At 35.7% G+C, this 17,619-nt stretch overlaps 1 protein-coding gene across 1 annotated transcript; it reads left to right on the top strand.

The window, feature by feature from the left end:
- The first annotated feature begins 1,545 nt into the window (after positions 1 to 1,545).
- Positions 1,546 to 14,488, top strand: LOC141293836 (Krueppel-like factor 15). The gene is made up of 3 exons (XM_073825905.1): positions 1,546 to 1,672; positions 3,348 to 4,345; positions 11,924 to 14,488. The coding sequence occupies exons 2-3, from the start codon at positions 3,402 to 3,404 to the stop codon at positions 12,090 to 12,092; spliced, it is 1,113 nt and encodes a 370-aa protein (XP_073682006.1). The 5' UTR covers positions 1,546 to 1,672; positions 3,348 to 3,401; the 3' UTR covers positions 12,093 to 14,488.
- The last annotated feature ends 3,131 nt before the right edge of the window (positions 14,489 to 17,619 follow it).

Consider the following 17,619-nt stretch of genomic DNA (forward strand, 5'->3'; position numbering starts at 1 on the left):
CAGGTTGCAGTGTTTTCAACAACTCTATGGTATTTTAACTAATTTATTAGGCATTTTCCCATCTTTGAAAATAAATGCATAAATCAAACTTGATTTTGTATTTTTTTTCCCTGACTAAATAAATTAATTAGTGCTGTCAAATCGATTAATCGTGATTAATCGCATCCAAAATAAAAGTTTGTTTACATACAAATGTGTGTGTGCTGTGAATATTTATATATAAATATACACACATACATGTATATATTTATATTTATGTATAATATAAGTCATACATATATAAATACGTATATGCTAGTAAATATTTCTGATATATAACTATACACATAATATTAGTTTCAATATCATTTCAGTTTCAAACATTTCAGTTGTCTTGAAATAACAGGATGTTTAATTTTAGAGAAAAGTATATTTTTTTATTAAAATTATAAACGCATTTAAAGCATGTAAACATTTTTATGGCTCTGGAACATAATTCAGGTTTGAATAAATTTCTTCCATATTTTTACTTAAAAAAAAAAAAATCAAACTTGATTTTGTATTTTCTTTCCCTGACTAAATAAATTAATTAGTGCTGTCAAATCGATTGATCGCGATTAATCGCATTCAAAGTAAAAAGTTTGTTTAAATAACAAATGTGTGTGTGCTGCGTATATTTATATGTGTATATATACGCTTGAAAAATAAATATAATATATATTTATAATATAAATCATACATAAATATGAATACATATATATGTGTAAATACTTCTATTTTTTATTTCAAAATATTTCAAGTATATACAAGTATGTGTATATATATATATATATATATATATATATATATATATATATATATATATAGATAGATAGATAGATAGATGATAGATAGATAGATAGATAGATAGATAGATAGATAGATAGATAGATAGATAGATAGATAGATAGATACACAGCACACAGACACATGTTATGTAAACAAACGTTTATTTTGGGTGCGATTAATCACGATTAATCGATTTGATCGCATTAAAATAAATAAATGTGGAAAATAACAGCAGGTGGCAGTAGGAGACTCAAAATGATAGTATAAGTGTTTAAAATGATAATATGTAAAATAACTTTAATATTACAACAAAATGAATAATGCTTTAACACAAGTAATATATATTTTTTAAATTACAGAATATATAATTTCAGTTTCAAACATTTCAATTGTCTTGAAATAACAATATGGATGTTTAATATTTTTAATTTTTATGAGCGCATTTAAAGCAAGTATACCTTTTTAAAGCATGCTTTCTGGAGCATTAATGGGTTAAATGCCACATGCAATGCATGTATTTAAATGTGCATAAATGCATCAAGATCAGCTTTTTTTTTTTTTTTTTTGCTTTCGTTGGATGTTTTTCCTACTCTCATAAATAATTCATCACTCCCTTTACTCTAACCAATGACGTATTCCGTTTTGGGGCGAGCCCCCGCCACGCAACCAATCAGAAGCGAGGAATCGGATCCGTGCCCTCGAGTGCATTGCGATGCGTGTCATGTGACAGTCCTCTGTGAGAAATGCCAACATGGAACCGTGGCAAGGACGATGTTCTTCCCAACAATAACATTGAAAGGGACATCTGGATTCATCCTATGTCGTACATCTACAACCCGGATATTTCAATCCATATTTACACGAGGTAATGAGGCATAAGTATACCGTTTTACGTTCGATAAACCAAACCAAAGTCAATTTTTAAACAGAGGGTCCGATTCGTTTCAGATGACCCCACTTTGTTGAACTTGACACCTGTTTCTGAGAATGTTGTGGCTGTGTTGTCCAAAAGCCGCAGTTTTCCTCGGCTGTGTGTTGGGAGCATGTGTGCAGGCCTGTTTTCCTGCCCTGCTGACGCACTTTAGTGAAACACATGTCTGGTGCCTCGTGTGTGTGCTGTACTTGAGCATTGCTGCAGTGTTTATGCGAGTTTGACTGTGTCGTTTTTCTTGTAATGGGTTTAGTGTGCGTTGTGATTTGTGTTGTGATGGTGATTTGTGTTGTGGTGGTGTTTTGAACAGCCCCTCCCCTTTCTGCCCCGTAAACCTCGGTGCTTTAATCTCTGCAAGCATTGTGATGATCAGCATGGGCGCATGTAAATATTGACCACAGAAACTATTTGGACACTCAAAACGCATTTTTCATCGCATCAGATCAAAAACATCGCACCAAACGTAAGCTAACCTAACTAAATACAGACCTAAATCTGCTAGTTTGTAACCAGCTGGCTTTAAGTTGGTATTTATTGGATGTATGAATTGGTTTTCTGAAATGGTTTTCTTTTTAATTTTGAAATGTATATTTAAAACTTTACTTTTTTGTGGCATATATTGCGTGAAAACTGTGTTTGTGCTATACGAGTAATTTTCACCCAATAAAGTTATATATACACTAGCAGCCAATGAACAGTAATATTTTTCATGTTTTTAAAAGAAGTCTCTTCTGCTCACCAAGCTTGCATTTTTTTTTATCCGAAACAGCAAAATCAGTGATATTGTGAAATGTTTTTACTGTTTAAAGTAACTACTTTCTATTTGAATTTCTACTCTATTTGATATTTTAAAAAGTAATTTATTTCTTTGATTTTAAAGCTAATTTTTCAGCATCATTACTTCAGTCTTCAGTGTCACATGATCCTCCAGAAATCATTCTGATATGCTAATTTGCTGTTTAAGAAACATTTATTATTATTATTATTATTATTATTATTATTATTATAATTATCATCATCAATTTTTAAAACAGTTGAGTACATTTTCAATATTCTTTAATGAATAGAAAGATCCATCGATCAGCATTTATCTGAAATTAAAAGCTTTTGTAAAATTATAAACTATACCATTCAAAAGCTTCGAGGCAGTATTTTTATAACAAAATTATAGAAATGAATACTTTTATTTAACAAGGATTCTTTAAATTGATCAAAAGTGATTATACAGACATTTGTAATGTTACAAAAGATTTCTATTCAAGATAAATGCTGTTCTTCTAAACTTTCTATTCATCAAAGAAACCTGAAAAAAAATCTACTCAGATGTTTTCAGCATAATAAATGTTTTTTGAGCAGCAAATCAGAATATTAGAATGACTTCTGAAGGATCGTGTGAAATTACATTTTAAAATATATTCAAATTTTAAATAGTAAAAATATTTCAAAATTTTACTGTTTTTTTTCTGTACTTTGGAACAAATAAATGCAGGCTTGTTGAGCAGAAGAGACTTCTTTAAAAAAAAAAAAAAAGAACCTTTATGTCCACAAACTTTTCTGTACGTCACTACTTATCTTCGTTATTCAACTTCTAACGTCTTTCTTCTCGCAGTGTTTACAAATCGTGGCAATACCTTCAGCCTTCCTCTGATCTGCGCACCAACAAATGGTCTCCATAAGTGACAAAGCGGTGGCCACTGCTAATGAATCATTTGAGGACCATGCCTTGGCCACCTTGCCCTTCGTGGAAGTGGGCGGCAGCGAGAGCAGCGAGAGGGGCAGCTCCATCTCGTGCTCCAGTCCCGAGACCGGAGATGCTGGAGCCCACCTCAGCTACAGCCCGGGGGAGGAAGACGAGGACGACGGGCCGCTGCAGATCTTCTTAGACTCCACTGAGGAGATGTTGATTCAGCCGCCCAAGCTGCCTGATTTCATACCCCAGCTCTCCAGTACCTTCTCTCCAACGCTGGAGGACATTGAAGAGTTCCTGATGGAGAAGATGGAGCTCTTGAGAGATGCTCCTTTGAGTCCGGATGAGAAGTCAAAAGAGGATGAGCTTCCCATACAGCCGTCTTCCCCCGGTGAGGCCGAGCCGAAATCCAGCCCGGCGGCAACGCCTCCTGCCGCTCAGAGTGTTAACACCACGGCTAATGCTGCGCCGGTGCTTGTCGGTGCTCCGTTTGTGCTTCAATTACAACCTCTCCAGCTAAGCCACGCCCTCCCGCAGCCAGACACCCAAGCCAGCGGGCTTCGGGTGGCCCACCTGGTGCTCGGTGTCCAAGGGGCACAGAACATTACCCTTCTTTCACCGCAGGTGCCCTCAGCAACTCTCCTCCCCATCGTAGGTGAGGCCGTCAACCAAGACCAAAAGTATGTGAAGATCGCTCCCCTGCCTATTGCCGTCAGGGCGGTCGGAATAGCGGGCGCAGGCCTGGTCAAAGCCATCACACCACGTCCATCCAGGTCCTCCACGGAAACCTTGCGGGTACATAAATGCTCTCACCCAGGGTGCGAGAAGATGTACACCAAGAGCAGCCACCTGAAGGCTCATTTCCGCAGACACACGGGAGAGAAACCCTACCTGTGCAGCTGGCCAGACTGTGGGTGGAGGTGAGTGTTGAAAATAACCAACTTGAATGAATGTCAGAAATAACCAGATCAATTCCTATTTGCTTTCTTAAAGAGCAGGTCATATGGGTTTTAGAAAAATATATTTTTTGCAGTTTGTAAAATAGCTATCCTTCAATATAAACAACCTGCAAAGTTCCGTCAAAAAGTGCATTATACATAAAGATATTGTTTCTCAAAAGAAAGAGTTGACTTTTTCGAATCTTCTGCTTGTTACCGTTATACGTCCGTATAAATTTCCGCCTGCCCACGAAATACAAACACTCTGACCTGCCCACAAATACTTCCGCTAGTGTTGAATGCAAGTTTTTGTTTTCATTGCCAAAAGATGATGTGAAGAATCAGTGGATAAAATGATTTTTTTCCATGATACCACAGCAATACAGTTCGAAAATTGTGTTGTGTGCTCGTCGTTTCTTCATCTTGGCTTTTATCGTCTTTGGCTTCTAATCTTCTTTATTTGGACTAACAAGCGTCTCCGAACCACAACCTGTAAGTACGATTGTACTTAGTACAATCTTGTATTACTACTTGTACGTAGTAATATGTGATGTAGCATAGGGCTGTGCAATTAATCGAAATTTGGTTTCGATTTCGATTTCTGCTTCAGACGATCATGAAAATGCAGTAATCGACTTGAAACGTTTATTGCGCCCCATTCACCAGTGGTGTGCTTTCACTCCTTCATAAAAGCTTATGCTGCCTTCATGTGATATGGTAAAGATGATGCTTTCCACTTGTGAAGTGGAAATTACCAGTGTGTCGTGTTCAGGTGCTTTTGTTGTCGTAGTGAAGAGAAACATGGCGGACTCGGAATTAGAGTTCAATTACTCGTTGATAGAGAGTTTGGGCTACGGGCTGGGTCATCTCCTGGTCCCAGTATATCATGCTGTCACTGGCGTACACTACAGGCCGAATAAAATAACATGAGAAAATTGCCTCCTTCGGAACACTGTACCGCACAGCACCCTACTGGAGGCGAGCCACGACGAGCTAGCATCTTCTCTTAACGGTATTTTTAAAGACGACACTACGTTTAAATAGCGGCATTATTAAAATTCTTTATGCCCCAGCATTATGGGGGCTACAAACTAACCAACTAAACAGCAGAGAACTTTTAACATCATGCAATGCTTATCATTCAGTATAGTTTCGTTGCTGTCCGCCATGTTGAAAGGTCAAAGTTTATCCCATCTCGGCAGCTCGGGTATCATAAAAAATTTCGAGCTTTCCAGTGGAAATTACAACGTGAGTGGGTGTTCATGTGCAATTTCGATGTCGGATTTTGGTATTTACCATAATTACGATAGTACCTGAAGGCAGCATTAATTTCACATGCAAATCAGCAAAATCATGTAACGTGACTTTCATAAAACGGGATGTGCTTGGTTTATTAATGTTTCTTTAATGTTGTGTTTTTAATAGCACGTAAGAACTTGCGCTGTTTTGTGTATGCGCTCAGAGACGGAGCAGAACACGGACATGTAAAGTTATCTTTTAGCTCAAGGTGCGCGCTTAAACGTTCAAATACACGCAAAAATATTTCAAAATGCGGCGCTTGGTGATTATTCATGTAAACCCTTGTCAGTTATGTCTTAAATGATCAAAGTTGAGAATGAAAATATGTGTGTAACAGTATATTGGATCCATGTGGCAATTAAAGCGGCAACGAATAATATTCCTTCTGCCATCTCTGTGCTTAATATTAATAAAACGTAAAAATACAGAGACAAATCACTCACTGCTCTTAAATGAAGGACTTTTGTAGTTTTATTAAACAAAGCATGTTTAACTATTACAGTGAAGACGTTTTATTTTACATTCAATTTCTGTGTTTGACTACTTTAGACTTGCATAAAAGTATTCAGTATTTTAACTATAAAAAAACATTTTTTTTTTTTATTTGTATCTTTTTTCCTGCTGTATTGCTATCTTTATAAAGTTTTGGACCCTGTCATAATCGTGTTAAATAATCGTGATTACAATATTGACCAAAATAATCGTGATTATGATTAGGGATGTTAACCGATGACCGTTTGACCGATGAAAGTTGTCGGTAGTCGGTTAAAAAAAAAAGTGCCGGTGCGTCTTTTACGCATTCTGAAGGTGCCTGTTTTATCCATTGGTTTTATCATGTTGCAGTCTATTAGGCAACATTCCGCATAAGATGGGCTTAGATTTGGAAATACATTACATCTACATTTCAGTGGTAACCATAGACTGTAAAAAAGATGGACAACGCGTTTCCGCTTCTTTCCACTATAGAAAAGTGAAGCCAAAACAGCTCAATATGGCCGCTACCATCTTGGGGGAAGTTACGTCATTTGGAGCCAGAGCATGCGCAGTAGAGATTCGTTTGGAGCCAGAGCATGCGCAGTAGTGTCGTGAGGCGGAGCCGCGGTGTCAAAGTCCCGCCCAAACTCTCGCAGACCCAATCGCACGATCACAATCATGACACCACACCCCATTTTTATAGCATCAAATAACTACTTAAAAGCAAACTTTTTAGAAAAACGAACACCTGAGCATGAATCAGCATTATAAGAACTACCTCACACGATGGAAATCACCTTTGGAAAAAAATTATTTGCCGTGTAATTCGATTATTTAGTTTGGCTCACGTCCCATTAGATTACATGGGGAGGGCGGGGTTTATGACCTATACTGCAGCCAGCCACCGGGGGGCGATCGAAAACTTTTGGCTTCACTTTTCAGGACACCTACGGCACGCTTGGTGGTAACCGATAAGGTGATGATGATCATCATCTTTCTTTAATATGGTTAGCACTACCTCAACTAAAGCGGCGTCTCTTCGGAGCTGTCATTTTCTTAAATGAGCCGTGGCAATGTTTCAAATGAGCTTCTAACCTAGACAAACGCCTTTATTTTCAAAGCGATCACCTTGTACCCAAACCATTTGAAACTAAGGAGCCATTTGTCCTACGATTACATACAACAAGCTCTTCGGCGCCGTGTTTGCGGGACTCATGTTTCGCGCTGTAGGGGATTTTAAAAAAGTGACGTGAGTGGCAGTGTGTGTGTGTGTGTGTGTGTGTGTGCGGGAGGCAGAGCGGCAGAGAGAGGCCGCGATCACACCGAACGCGTTTTTGCAGATGGAGGCGCCTCTTTTGAATGGCAGTGAGCGTTCAACGCGCTGCTTATGCGTCCCAGGCGCCTCGCGTTTTCACCGCCTGCTGCGCCTCGCGTTTTTGCAGGAGCGCTCTGAGCGCGTGAAGTTGAAAAAAAAAAAAATCAACTCTGAGCGGAAAAACGCCCAACGTCATTCGCGTTCTTTTCCATTGTCCAATCGAATGAATGGAGAGGCGGGCCTTCTGTTGTGGTGACGGAATTTTACGGATGCTTAAAAAGTCCGGAGACTGCAAGAAATAGAGGAGAAACCTTTTGTGTCTATCGTGGGTAACCCGGAGCGGTATTATTTAGGGTTTCTGCTAATATGACAGTTTACTTAACAGCATAAAACTAAGATTTTAGAGCGCTCGCGCTATAATCCTTTGATTTGACTGACAGGACAGCTGTTTTGGTCGTTGCTTAGCAACATAAAAAAAACGCAGCACGCTCTTTTATTAAAAGTCACCAAAAAAAGGCAGTGCTGTGCGCCTCGCGTTTTTAGAACTAAAAGACGCGTTCGGTGTGATCGCGGCCAGATGCAACAGAGTTGTGAAATTGCAGGCGCGGCTGGAAATGGCTGTTATTTCAAATAGCGTACCATATTTTAAACTAATCGGTTAACCGGTTTCAACCGGCTAATGAGGCTCGGTGGTCGGTCAAGAAATTTTTTAGTTTTCGCCATCCCTAATTATGATTTTTGCCAAAATCGAGCAGCCCTAATGTAGCATATATACAGGTTGTGGTTCGGAGACGCTTGTTGGTCCATATAAAGAAGGTACAGACTTATCGTTCATGGACAAGCGTTTAGCGAATACCGTGTTGAACTCGCCATAACAAAAGCTTTGAATTGTATTGCTGTGGTATCGTTGAACACAGCGTCTTCTCAACATGATGTAAACACTCGAACTAGCGGAAATGTTTGTGGTCAGAGTGTTTGTATTTCATGGTCAGGTGTGGATTATGTTATACACTATATTGCCAAAAGTATTTGGACACCCCGTTCTAATGAACAGGTTTGACTACTGTAGTAATTTCCATGGGTACAAAGCCTAATGTTTAAGCATATAATGATACTTTAGGGAATTGTGTTCTTCTAATTTGATAGCAACAGCTTTGACAGGACCCATTTCTATTCTAACATGACAATGCCTCTGTGTATAAGGCAATGTTAAAAAAAGAAATGATTGATTCAGTCAGCGTGGAAGAACTCGACTGGTCTGGAGAAAGCAAAATCCTAATCCCAGCTGAACATCTCTGAGGTGACTTTAAATACCGACTTTGAGCCAAATAATCACCAAACACCAATGACTTGTAATTATGGGTACAGTCACTTTAGACACTTCCGAAACGGTTGCAACAGAGATGGAAATATAATTTATGAATACATGAATTGTTTCCATCTTTGTTGCCACAGTTTTGGAAATGTCTTTTTTTTTCTCTTCTAAAGAAGGGATGTCTCAATACTTTTGTCCATAATTTTAAAATTCAACCCCCTTGACCTGCAAGACATTTTGCTGTAGAGAACAACATTTTGTGAAAACAATTCAACAAAGGCATAAGAAAACTATTAAAGAAAGTTTATTAATACACTTTTGAGTAATTCTGAGAACGTAAGTTGATGAATAATGAAAAAAAAATCGAATTGGCTCTAAACATTTATGTTCAAAATTATTCAACCCCTGAAAGTAAATTTGGTGTAGAATCTTTTATTCTTTAAAACCACCAATAAACACTTCCTGGAAGTGCTTAGATGCTTCTGTCACCTTTCTGCTGCAAATCTTGGGCTATTCCTCCCCTTTAAAAAGCTTTCAGATCACTGATAATCTTTGGTTTTTACGTTGCCACTGCTTGCTTCAAATTCAACCATGTATTTTCAATGAGAATTACATCTGCAAATTGAACAGGCCACTAAAAAACATTCTATGACTGATCCCTGAACCAAGCTTAAGTAGATTTGAACGTATACTTTGGGATGATTGTCCTGCAGGAAAGTCCATTGATTATTAGCTTCAGACTTTGCACAAAAGGCATCACAATGTTTGACAAAATGGTCTGATACTTTAATAAATCCATGATATCCTTTGTATGGTCATGTTTTCCACTTCCTGCTACAGTAAAACAACCCCATAACAGGACTGGCCCACCTCCATGTTTGATGATGGAGATGGTGTTCTTCTGCTTATAAGCTTGGTCTTTTTTGCACCAGATGTACCTCTGATCCATACATCCAAAAAGTTCCAGTTTGGATACATCACTCCATGAAAAATTCTTCCATAACCTCTCGGGTCTATCCAAATGAATTTTGGCATGTTCAAGGCAGCCTTTTTGTTCTTCTTGGTCAAGAGTGGTATTCGGCAAGATTCCTCAACATGAAGACTACACTTGTCTAGTTATTATCTTATTCACAGCATTGAAATATTTTTCCTCCTTTTGTCGGGTCATCTTGCAAGTCTTTGGCTGTACATTGCAAGTTTTTCTCAGTTAATCTGATCAAACATTTTATGATATTGTGCTTTTTTTGTTCAACAGCCTCAAAGGTTTTCTGGTTCAACACACTTTAATCTAAGGAATACGGCTGCGAGCTGTGTCTCTAGGGACTTGTAATGTCTTAGAAATCATGTAGTCTAATATGGCAAACTATTTCTTCTCTATTGATTTTGTGTGAGCTTTGTTGACTTTACCATATTTGCTACTCCCTATCAGCACATGCATGGGCTAAGAGTATACTATGTGTAACACCCCAAGCTAATTCCATTTTTAATAAGTTTGTAAAGGCTTAAGACAATTTAAGCCAATTTTGTAACTTACCATAAAAATAACTGTCTTAAAACAGCAATGTTGAATAGGGGTTGAATAATTCTGACATAGCTGTGTTATTAAAAAATCCTATAACTCAAAAACGTTACATTATATATTGACATTATCACTTTTAATATGCCAGAAAACTGATGTAGATGCAATTTAGTCCTGGATCTTCAGAAAGAGCCAAAATCATTTGGAAAGTACGGCAGTCTCTGGGGGGGTTGAATAATTTTGATTGCAACCGTACAAGTCATTGGTGTTTGGTGATTACTTTTTGCCTCAAGGTCTGCATTTAAAGTCACACCAGAGGTGTTCAGCTGGGATTAGGACTTTGCTTTCTGCAGACTTGTCAAGTTCTTCCACACTGACTGAATCATTCATTTCTTTTTGAACCTTGCCGTATACACAAAGGCATTGTCATGTTAGAATTGAAGAGGGTCCTGTCAAAACTGTTGCTGTATAATTAAAAGCACACAATCCCCTAGAATATCATTATATGCTTAAACATTAAGATTTGTACTCATGGAAGTTACTACAGTAGTCAAACCTGTTCATTACCCAATACTTTTGGCAATATAGTGAATATTGGTAAAAGGCAGAAGATTTTAAAAAAAATGACGGCTTGTAAAGGCGGCTCAAAGTCAACTTTCTTTTGAGAGATAATATCTTTGTCATGCACTTTGCAGACGGTTTACATCGAAGGATAGCTACATTACAAATTGCAAAAAAAACAATCTGATCTGCTCTTTAAAGGAACACTCCACTTTTTTTGGAAATAGGCTCATTTTCCAACTGCCCCCGAGTTAATAAGTTGAGTTTTACCATTTTGAAATCCATTCAGCCGTTCTCCTGTTCTGGCGATATCACTTTTAGCATAGCTTAGCATAGATCATTGAATCCTATGAGACCAATAGCATCACGTTCAAAAATGACCAACGAGTTTCGGTATTTGTCCTATTTAAAACTTGACTCTTCTGTAGTTATATCGTGTACTAAGACCGGTGGAAATGCAAAGCTTCAATTTTCTAGGCTGATAAGATTAGGAACTACACTTCCATTCCGGCGTAATAGTCAAGGAAGTTTGCTGCCGTAATAAGGCTGAAGCAGGAGCAGTAATACCACGCAGCACATGTGCAAATGCTAAACTAGCTGGGAACTCATTTCTGATATTACTCCGCCTGCTTCAGCCATGTTACGGCAGCAAACTTCCTTGACTATTACATCGCAATGGAAGTGTAGTTCCTAATCTTATCAGCCTAGAAACTCGCAGCTTTGCATTTCCACCGGTCTTAGTACACGATATAACTACAGAAGAGTCAAGTTTTAAATACAACAAATATGGAAACTCGTTGGTCATTTTTGAACGTGATGCTATTGGTCTAATAGGATTCAATGATCTATGCTAAGCTATACTAAAAGTGATGTCACCAGAACAGGAGAACGGCTGAATGGATTTCAAAACGGTAAAAATCAACTTATTAACTCGGGGGTAGTTGGAGAATGAGCCTATTTCCAAAAAAAATGGAGTGTTCCTTTAACATCTAAACCTCTAACGAGGCCTTGATTAATGATTTTTTTTCCAGAGTCATGAGCTAATGTGTATATCCTGCTGTGTTTTGTGCTTTAAAGGTTCTCTCGCTCTGATGAGCTGTCCCGCCATCGGCGGTCTCACTCGGGAGTGAAGCCTTATGAGTGCACAATGTGCGACAAAAAGTTCGCCAGGAGCGACCACCTATCCAAACACACCAAGGTGCACCGGGGTCCTCGCGCCGGCAGACTCGTCAGGGCGAACGTCTGATCCGCGGATAAACCTGGAGTGTGATTCCTGGAGTCTGAGAGGGAAAGCTATGATATCTAAACAGGCTGGCAGCCTGTAACCCTCCGCCTTCATTTTTGTCTCTGTTTCCTCCCCCACTTTTTTATCGTTTATCCAGATGTTGGTTTATCTTGGTGCTACAGTCAGCTAACTTGAAACTCAGGGATGTGATTGTTAAGCTCAAAGCAGATTTCTGGCTTGTTTTGGTGTAGAGCTCACAGCCGATTTCATCACGTTTCGTCCTTCGCTGGTGTAAAGCTACAGGTTGAACTGCAACTGATTTTTATTGCCTTTAAACCAAGGTTGCAGGACGTCTGGAGATCTAAAAGGCAATACGGAGTATAATTTGAAGAAACGTATTTCTTGTACAGTTTGTGAATATTGTGTTATAGATCTAACCAGGTGAAAATATAAGGAAAACAGTATTTAGCGCAGTATTACGCTGCAGAATTTCCCTTAAATTAAGACAATATGCACTATGATATTATGCATTATCAAACATGGCCTCTGTCAGGGTGAATCTCAAGAAAAATGTTCAACAATGCAATATTTAATCATATTTTACCCAAAAATATTAAGTAAAACAGAATATTTTATTGACAGAAGTTTATATGACAGTTAAACGATTAGTTCACTTTCAGAACAAACATTTACAGATAATTTACTCACCCCCCTGTCATCCAAGATGTTCATGTCTTTCTTTAGTCATAATAAAAAAGTTCTGTTTTTGGAGGAAAACATTTTAGGAATTTTCTCCATTTAGTGGACTTCAATGTTGGCCGCTACTTTGAATTTCCAAAATGCAGTTTAAATGCAGCTTCAAAGTGCTCTAAACAATCCCAGCCAAGGAAGAAGGGTCTTATCTAGTGAAACGATCTGTTATTTTCTAAAAAAAAAAAAAAAAAAATGTACAATTTATATACTTTTTAACCTTAAGTGCTCATCTTGTCTAGCTCTGTGATGCGCATGCGTACTCTGTGTACTCCTGTTCAAGATAAGTAGGGTATGTCCAAAAAACTCCCATCTAATTTTCTCCTCCAACTTAAAAATCATCCTACATCGCTGCAAAAGTACCAACCAAGTGTTTACAAAGTAAAAGTGCAAAGAAGATCAAACACCCTTTACAAAAAAATGGTAAAACAGCGTTTTAAACAATTTTGTTTGAGTTAGCAGAGAACATGAGATTTTTTCAACACACCCTAACTGTCTTGAACTGGAGTGCACATTTGTGGTAAGAAAGTGTATAAATATTAATTTTTTTTTAAGAAAATGACTGATCGTTTTGCTCGATAAGAGCCCTTTGATTAGAACCCCTTTGAAGCTGCATTTAAACTGTATTATTTTGGAAACTCACAGGCACCATAGAAGTTTAAATATGGCTTCAAATGATCCCAAATGCGTCTGTAAATGATCCCAGCCGAGGAAGAAAAAGTCTCATCATATTTTTTTTTACTCAATTTCAAAAGTAACTTGCAAAGAAGATCAAACACCCTTAACAAAGAAGGGAAAACAGCGATGTAGAGCGATTTTGAAGTTGAGGGAGAAAATCAGATGGGAGTTTTTTGACATACCCTAACTCTCTTGAACCAGGAAAAACTGTTCAGGCAGAGCAAGACAATATGAGTGTTTGAGGTTAAGAAGTATATAAATTGTAATTTCTGAAAAAAAAATAACCAATCGCTTTGCTAGATAAGACCCTTATTCCTCCATTGAAGTCCATAGAAGTCCACTATATGGAGAAAAATCCTGAAATGTTTTCCTCAGAAAACAATTTCTTCACAACTGAAGAAAGATAGAACATGAGCATCTCGGATGACAACGACGTGAGTAAATTATTTGTAAATTTTTGTTCTGGAAATGTACTCCAAGTATATTTAACCCTCATAAATTGTCAGCAGCCATTATCGTTACTGTAATGCGAAAACTCATTCTCATTATCATATTGTAAAAATGTACAATTGCTCGTGTACATTATGACAGTGCTAGTTGTTAAAATGACTTCAAACAGATTTCTATTATCAAAACGATGATATGATAACTATTATAGCCTTTTTTGGAGGTAGAAATGCACTTATTTGCCATGAAATGTTGCAGTATGAAAAAAGACATTTCTTCATGAGATTCACCTTATTAAAGTACTCTGCTGGAGTACAACAGCTCTTTTTAAAAGGAAAATGAATTATGTAATGCAAAATTAGGTCTGATGCAGTTTTTATGTTTTTAAAACATATTTAAGTTACGTTTTTTCCTTTTTCCAAATGTTTTAGCCCCCCCCCCCGCGCAAACCCAATCGCGAAATATCCGGCGTTTTCTTGGCCCAATCACATCCCTGCGCCAGCTGAAGGGTATTTATGCATCAAGTTGCTTTCCACGTGTTTTTTTTTTTTTTTTCTCGTGCCTCATCTCTCTCAGTCTTTTGAGAGCGTATGCCAAACCGGGCTCCCTGCCTGCGCGAGGAGCCGTGGATACATCACTACATGTATGGACGAACTTATGTACTGTAAAACATATATAAGCTAGAAACAATTTTCTCTTGGATCTGTAATCACTCAAAGAGAATTGTTTCCTTTATGTCGTCGTAATGTGCTTTGCATTAGATCAATGCATTTTTTTCTACTTAGTGCCGTCACGGTTGATAAGCTAAATCGCTGAGGACAGGTGTTACTGTTCACAAAAAAAACTGGCAGCTGATCGCTTCCTGTCGAAATGAAGCTATCTGGACATACATCATTGAAGGCTTCAATTCGGTCATTAATGGGGACTGTGCTTTTCGAGAAGGCTCATGTTAATCTACCACATGGTGTGAATTTCCTTGACATCGTCTTGCCTTTATACATCTGGTCTTAACTACTTTATGCATTTTTTTGTTTCCCGCTCTACTTAGTAGCTCATGTAGGCTTTCAGGTGCTCTACATACTTAGTATCTGGACTTATCAATACTCTAAAGTCTGTAGCATTTTCTGAATGATCACGTAGGTACATCATTTTTAATATCGCACCGAGAGCGTCCTGATTTACAGTGTTTCGACTAGTACTGTCATGTAAGATCTTCTTCTTTTTCTTGTTCTCTTTTCCTTTTTTTGAAGAGAGATGTCTGTTTTTTTGGGAATTATGACATAATTTCTCATCCTTGATTTTTCTTCCGCCACCTTCATCCCAATAAAAGCGTTAAATTATTTCCTTTACCTACAACATCATGTTAATGCATTAACAGCTTTCATTTACACAGACCATCCGACTATAGCTGCTCTCATTACCATATAGCTGGTCAAATTTAGGTTATATTTTTGAATAACTTGAAAAATGCTATTTTCCTATGTAAGAAAATAAAGTAAAAAAAAACAAAAACCCTTTTGGAAAAGCTGTGATATGTCACCTTTGAGATTTAGGCAAGTCTAATCGGCTATTTAAAGGAAAGTTCAATCTTGTGTTGACATACTAACCAAGTCTGTGCAAATTCTAACCAATATAATGTGAAGGTAAACACGGGTGACGTTGATTTTTCTGACAGTGTATGAAAAGCAATGTTAATGTTATTTAGTATTATATTGTTTTAATTTCATTTTAAGTTTATACACTTGTCTACTTTGTTTCAGTTTTATTTTTTAGTCATTTGACTAATTCAGTTTATTTTATTTCAGTTGCGACATTTAAAATTTTAATTTAGACTATTAATATTATTTATATACAATCACTGCGTTTAAATATTTTTATTTGTATATTTTCTTTTGAATTTCGTGATTGTTATTTTTGTTCGTTTTTTAATATTTCTATTTAGCTTTCATTTGTTTTATTTCAGTTTTATTTTTAGTCATTTTAGTGCTTCAACTTATTTCAGTTGTAGTTGCAAAAGCAACATTTCTATTTTAATTCGGCTATTTAAAGGAAAGTTCTGGGTTAAATACAAGTTTAGTCTTGACTAGACATACTAACCAAGTCTGTGCAAACTCTAACCAATATTACATGAGGGTAAACACGGGTGACTTTGTTTTTTCTGAAAGTGCATGAAAAGCAGTGTTCAGTGGTTTAGTATTATTTATGTGCTATTATAGTATATGAGTTTATTTTTAGATTTGGAATATTAATTTAATTTTTTTTGTACATTTCATACACTTTTTTTTTTTCTTTTTGGCTTTATTTTTATTTCAGTTTTAAATTTGTCATTTTACAAATTCAACTTATTTTACTTCGGTTAGTTGAAACATTTCAAATTGTCAATTAGACTATTTATATATGATTATAGCATTTGAATTTGTTTTTATTTTATATTTTCAATTTGCATTTAATTTAAATTACGTTTTTGTCATTTTTGTTAGATTTTTTAAAAATATTTTTTTATTTCAGTTTTATTATATTTTGGGTATATATGATTTTAGCATTTGATTTTGTTTTTATTAATTTTTTTTTTCATTTTGTTAGTTTTTGTTAAATATTTCTATTTGCAGTTTTATTTTTAGTCATTTTGCGAATTCAGCTTATTTTATTTGTTTGTTACAACATTTCAAAATTTATATTATTTATTTATATATAATTATAGCATTTGATTTTTTTTTTTCATTTTTACGTTTTTGTCATTTTTGTTAGTTTTTTTAAATATTTTTTTATTTAGCTTTTATTTATTTTATTTCTGTTTTATTTTTAGTTATTTTATTACTTCAACTTATTTTACTTTGATTATATATGATTATAGCGTTTGAATGTTTTTATTTGTCTTTTATTTGTCATGTTTGTATATCTTTTTATATATTTTCATTTAAATTTTTATGCTCGTCATTTTTGTTTCAAATTTTTATTTAGACTATTTCTTTGTACTATTTCTATACTGTTATAGTATTTGAGTTTTTTTTTTTAGATTTAGAATAATTTACTTTTACATTTTATACAAAATATCAAGTTTTCATTTAAACATATTTTATATTATTTAAATATAATTATAGCATTTTATATTTTCAGTTTTTTTTATTTTAATTCAAATTTTAAGTTTTTGTAATTTTTGTTAGGTTTTTAAAAATATTTTTATTTAGCTTTATTTCAGTTTTATTTTTATTTCAACTTGTTATATTTTGTTTATATATTATAGCATTTTAATTTGTTTTTATTTGTCTTTTATTTATCATGTTTGTTAGTTTTTGTGAAATATTTCTATTTAGCTTTAATTTGTTTGATTTCAGTTTTATTTTTAATACTTATTTTATTTTGGTTATAGTTGCAAAGGCCAAATTTTTATTTTAATTTAGCTTTTTCAGTCATTTATTTTGTAATTATTTTGTTAATAACAATATAACAATATTTTGTAACAATAACAATGTTTGGTGCAAAGATGTCAGAAAAATTTCCACTTGAAGGAATTATGGTAGTTATGCATAACCAAACGTATCAGCCTGTTTAAGAGACAATGAGACTTCAAATGCCTAATTAACAAACCTTTTATTTGTAAAAATTAATCTAAGGGTTTCAACATACATGCAAACTTCACATTTCTCCTTTAAAATCCTCCTTGATGTTTCCA

This window comes from Garra rufa, chromosome 20 (assembly GCF_049309525.1).
Source record: "Garra rufa chromosome 20, GarRuf1.0, whole genome shotgun sequence".
Classification (NCBI taxonomy): domain Eukaryota; kingdom Metazoa; phylum Chordata; class Actinopteri; order Cypriniformes; family Cyprinidae; genus Garra; species Garra rufa.